The sequence below is a fragment of the Pyxicephalus adspersus genome, unplaced genomic scaffold (genome assembly GCF_032062135.1).
Source record: "Pyxicephalus adspersus unplaced genomic scaffold, UCB_Pads_2.0 Sca941, whole genome shotgun sequence".
NCBI lineage: Eukaryota > Metazoa > Chordata > Amphibia > Anura > Pyxicephalidae > Pyxicephalus > Pyxicephalus adspersus.
Window position 1 is genome coordinate 1 of NW_027317948.1, and position 5,723 is coordinate 5,723.

The 5,723-nt window shown below is 40.9% G+C and overlaps 1 protein-coding gene across 1 annotated transcript in view; it reads right to left on the reverse strand.

Annotated features, from left to right (window-relative positions):
• Positions 1-645: 645 nt before the first annotated feature.
• Positions 646-5,723, reverse strand: part of RTRAF (RNA transcription, translation and transport factor) — a 6,972-nt gene continuing 1,894 nt past the window's right edge. The window contains exons 2-5 of the mRNA XM_072398017.1: positions 5,637-5,717; positions 4,008-4,107; positions 2,317-2,391; positions 646-812 (exon numbers count right to left, since the gene is read on the reverse strand). Of these exons, the coding sequence (XP_072254118.1) occupies positions 661-812; positions 2,317-2,391; positions 4,008-4,107; positions 5,637-5,717 (408 nt within the window). The 3' untranslated portion in view covers positions 646-660. The remainder of the gene's footprint in view (positions 813-2,316; positions 2,392-4,007; positions 4,108-5,636; positions 5,718-5,723) is intronic.

Below are 5,723 nucleotides of genomic sequence, written 5' to 3' on the forward strand. Positions count from 1 at the left end.
GGAATGCTGCCTTAATACCAGGCGATTGTGAGAGCCAAAAGCCAGATTGAAGGAGGATGAGTAGTGTGCTTTATGTTTATGTTAATTACATTAATTGTATACAAGGCCCAGGTAGTTTAGAAGCATAAGAAAAGACCACACAGGAAAGTACCAAGGGTAGCATTTCACAGCCAGGCACATGTAACACAAAAAGGTCTATATACACACTGAAATAGAAGCTTTTCCTCTATAAGTATGTTAGGCATGTTGCTTTCTAATAGGAGATATATAAGCAGCATGCAAGGTTGTTAGGTATTTCATTGTTACCTATGTCATTAAATTCACAATCTCATGTTGTATTACATAGAAGTTAGAACACAAAACAAAGTGACATCGGCAGAGCGGGTCATTCAGCAATTTTATTCATACCATGAGCTCCATTTTATACCATACCAGAGCTCCTTCTCTGGGGACATAATATACTCTACAAGTTGTAAATCTCATGCAGTTTTCAAAATTTACCCAATGAAAGTATTTAAAAATCCTTTTAGCACACAGAAAGAAAAAACCTAATAAGCTCACTTAATAAAAGNGGGGGCGCTGGCCATGTTTAAGATGACCATTAGAGGGAGCACTAATACAACTTTATATTAAAGGGAACTTTTAAACAAGCAGGTAAAATCAAAATTGACATCCAGGTAAAAGTTCAAGAAAGAAATAGACAGAACAGAGTCTCACCTCTTTTGAGCTGTTGGATTTGGCAACGGCTTCTGGAGACAGTCGTTCTTGGACAAGAATTCGTATTGCCTGTTTGAATGAGAAGTTAGGAGTGCCTTACAGATCAGACCATTGTTACATAACATGCAGATCAATGTATAGAGAACTCCGCTATAAGCACTGCAGGTACCCAAATGCTGCCATAGGGTTTCCATTCCCATAGCTGGCTATTCACACAATGAAGTCTGGGGCCATGTGTTCGTGAATGGTCATGAGAAGAGGAAGATACAGATATGTTTTAAGCCTGCTGCATTTAGTGGCTTAATTGCACATCACCATTTTTACCATTAGTCCCATTATCAAGTTGTTCACATAGCTTTGGGTTGCTTGGTATGAATAGAAGACACGTGTTGCCTGTGGTGCAATCTCTTCAATGAGAAGTAAGAAGTATTCCAATGTACGCTCCAACATCAGGCACGTGGATTTGGCATACAACAGCAGAGCAATATTGGTGATAGTTTGCATATTACTTTTCGAGACTACTGCCCAACACTCATACCTGGCAGAGCCCATATTCCAGAAGTAGGATATTCCAAGCTTGACCCTGCATACGTTGCATACATGTTAAAAATGACCATGTACAATAATGCGGTATACACATTAGGAGGTATCTGAATTCTAATTTTGTGCAATATATAATATTAATGATTATAAAGTTAAAAACGTTTTAATGTAATCTGCCTAAATGCTTACATTTAGCTATTTTTGTATTCAAATAATTGGGATTCGGCAGTCATTGTCAGAATACATGGCTATTAGATTATATTACGAGTACCATGAAAACAAAATATGTAGTTGCTGTAAACCTGCGGAGGTAATCACACAAGGACTTTAGCTTTAAAGGCCTTGCAGTCAAAGGCTTGAGCAGTGAGTGGACAACATTACCCAGTAATTTACATTATGGTCAACCTACACAAAATGGCTAAAAATACTATTACTGCTCTATAGCATGCCAGCTTTGCCTGGGCTACAAAGTGTGCTTGGAAACAAGAAAGCCAAATGAAAAGCCTTATGACTACACAACATTTGGTGTGAAACATTATTTAAATAATGAACCCCAAGAACATGGCATAGAGTGCCATCTTCTTGTTTCCATGCTCCCCTACTAACTGCATATTTATATTATATATATAAATAAATAAGCTCTGCTTCTCCACCAATTCAGTATACAGGCACCCAGAACTAATACAAGGCAGGGACAAAGTCTTCAGCCCTGTGTGAGCCCCAACTACAAATTAACCCGCCGGAGGGCATCTTCCAAAGCAAAAAAAAAAAAAAAAAGGAGGAGCAAGGGAAGACAAGAACAAGTAGCTGTGAGAATGTCATTAAAGTAAACCTGCTGATTTGCATTATCATATAGGTGTATTACAATACACTTCTGAAACCTAAACAAATTTTGGATGAAGGCTCTGTGACCTTTTCTGCCTTTTGTATTGGGGTTATTTTACATCTCCTGATGCTTCCGTTTTATGTGTCCTGGAGGCAGCTAAACACCACTGCAAGATATGAACCTCCCCACCTTAAGGCCCCCTATAAAAATCACACAGGAGCAGCACATACCATCCAGGTTTATTAATGGCTCCACACTCTTCGTGGCCTCTGTGTTCAATGGCTTTGCAACCTGGTATTTAGCAGCTGAAATAAAAACACAAATAAAAGTGACTGTTACTACAATTTACAGCAGGGATGGTGTATTCCTTTAGCAGCCTGCTATAGTCAGGGCCGAGTGCCGCCAACCACCAATGGAGAGGAGTATAAAAGCACTGGAACTGAGCAGCGTTTCAGACATCGAAGGGCCTTTCAGCACTGTCCCTGACTACAAATATAGTGGTAGATGCGGTCACTGTGAGCGTTAATATTGCGGTCACCGTGAGCGTTACTATTGTGGTCAACAACATTGGGGTTACTATTTCATCCACAGACACCAATGAAGGAGGGTAATTACTGCATGATTACAGATGTTGAGAGTTATTACATTTACTGACATCAATGCACCCAAAGGAAATCCGTGCATTTCAGGGAAGGTGGAGGGACATACATATTCCACGTAAATAGTGTCCTAGCTGGGGTTCAAATCTAGGACCCACAGAGCCACCATAGCAATCTGTTCTTGATTAGTGGCTTTGTCCCATACCAATCACAATAACATGCACAGCATACATTTACACAGAATACTTTGTAGCACCCTTCTTAGTATACTTGCTATGTCTCCTTTCAATCACAGAACATTCGCCAATCTACTTTTTTTGTTTACCCTCTTTTATAGGTATGTTCACCCATCTCATTTCACATGCAATGAAAAACTGAACTTTTCACTAGTTCATTTGATATGATTATAAAGAGACCCCTGACTATCCTCTGAAACCAGAGAGCCTGTAGAATAAAAAGGCGATAGTTGCACATTTTCAGGTTGCTCACTATTTGCAAAATGCGATATAACGCCCCATTGTATCTGAAAAACTGACACCTAATTTCATACATGGGCAATGCTAAAAAAAAGCCTTTATAGCTCATCATATTAGAGATGGGGGGAATGAAGGACCTGGAATTATTCCTGAGATGTGATGTACAATTGAGGTTTACATATTTACATACATGCTAGGTGTGCCTAGTACTCATGTAAGGATGCAGCCACATGTAAGGATGCAGATTACTTGTCGTACTCGTTACCTGGGCACAGCCTGCCAGCATCTGATCGTGAACCTGGAAGTGCTCACAGCAGAATTCTTCCAGGTTCAGACTATGGATCTATGGTTGTCACTGTCTAGAATTTTTGTTCCCAGGCTACCTGGAGGAAACGGGATCATGTAGAACTGATAAGTTGGCTTTACGGCTGGCCTGTTCACTTATAAATAATGCCAGGAGGTGGCTGAAGGTACATGACATAGGCAGAGAAAAGGATACCTGTCACCTGTGGAAAGAACAAGGTGTGCACTGGCTACTTAGTCAACAGGACTATTTAGCTTTAAACAGAAGGGAAGAGGACTGAAACCCCAGTCAGGAATAAGTGATGCAAGCATCTCCTTTCTGTTCCTGGGACACCAACACAAGCAATGGGGGGGATAGGTGTCACTGACAAAGGAAGACACAAACTAAAAAAAACCAAGACAGGGAAACCAATGCATTGTCATTCTAGAATGATTTACTTCTATCCCTGACACACTAACCAGAAACTAACACACAAAACAGAACTAGATTTCTACTCTCAACCCAAAATTGATATTTGTTTTATATATTCAACATTCACCTACCGTTATCGCCATACTCGAGGCGTACTGCGAGACCCAGAAGCCAGTCTATCGCTTCCTGACGCTCTTGTAGTTTGAAGGGGCACGAGACATCTTTCAGGTACTGGAATGGCAATAAAAACGAGACATAGCCATGAACATTATTATTTTATACCAGACGCCTGTCATTTGTATTATTACTAATAAACAGTATTTGTATAGCGTTAACATATTACGCAGCGCTGTACATTAAATAGGAGTAGCAAATGACATACCGATAAGAACAATGTCACGGGAGGAAGAGAGGACCCTGCCCCAAAAAGCTTACATTCTAAGACATCAGTCTGACAGCTAAACAGGAGGATTCTGCCTTTATTATCACCTCCTCCTCGGAGCAGCAAGAGGATTTTGGAAGGGTGATAAATCCCTTTCTTGTCAAACCATTGCTTACGGTTTCTGGTAGTCTTGTCAAGATCTAGTCAATGTAGCAGAAGCCAAAGGAAGAAGAGGGGATGGCTGGATACCAAAAGCCCACTAATGTGAAGTTTAGTACAGGTAGTCCCCAGGTTACATCCGAGATAGGAACTGTAGGTTTGTTCTTAAGTTGAATTTGTATGTAAGTCGGAACAGGCACATTATTTTAATAAATGCAATTAGGAAAGATGTTTGTTTCAACATATTAGGCAGAGTGGTGTCAGTTACTGTATAAAATCCTCACTGTGAGTTATCACAAAAAAAAATAAAATAAATAAATTTTATAGAGCCTATACATTCAATAACTTCTGGAGCATTCGCGGTCATGAAAGAGTTACAAGAGTTTGCAGGAGAGCTCAGTCTCAGCTGTGTTTAGCAAAAGATTTCTTCTGCAAGTCATGCACATGCCCCCCCAGCCCCCCTCGAAGCCTCGGTTCTGCACACAAGAGAGCAGAGAAGTCCCATTCGGATTTAGGAGTCATCAGGAGGTTGCCGAAAAGCTCAGCTCTTAAGATCACCCACAATCTCAGCTGTGTTTAGCAAAAAATTTCTTCTGCAAGTCATGCAAACCGCCCCCCTCTGCCCCATCAAACCTCCGTCCTGCACACAAGCGTGCAGGGAAGCCCCTAGGTATGTCATATATCCTTAACATGGGGACTAGCTGAAGTTGAAATTGACAGACTTACTTCTTTATTGCAGAGTGACCAACCAAATGACCCAGAGGGCAGCCAATTGTGTATGATGAGCTGGAAGCGGTGGTGTTAGTGAAGTCCCCATCCCTCATATGTTCCCCTCCATTGCCACCATGTCCAGGACCTCTTTTGATGTAAACTATGTGAATGGCCACTTCCACTACACATGCATAGACCAGGGATGTCACATTCAGGGGACCCCTCCTGAGAAATGCGATGAAGCATTGCTGGAGTGCATGTAGACAGGCAGGGCTTCAAAGGGTCTGCAGAAGACCAGCAGCACCAAGATTCAAAATATAGGTGGATATACGATATGGTGTATGCAATAAATCTATATCTTAGATGAAGCAGGGTCCTCTCATCCTCAAATATCATTGTTTGTACTTGTCTTTTATTATTAGCCTTCTATTTAATGTACAGTGCTGTGTAATATGTTGGTGCTTTATAAATACACACACAGACCCAATGTACAGTGAAGCATGTATACCTTTTCGTACTGTTTGGGCCACTCGCTGCTGTGTATATTTCTTAAGTTTCCCCGATCTTCAATTTTGTAGTGTCTAATTTTCTGGTC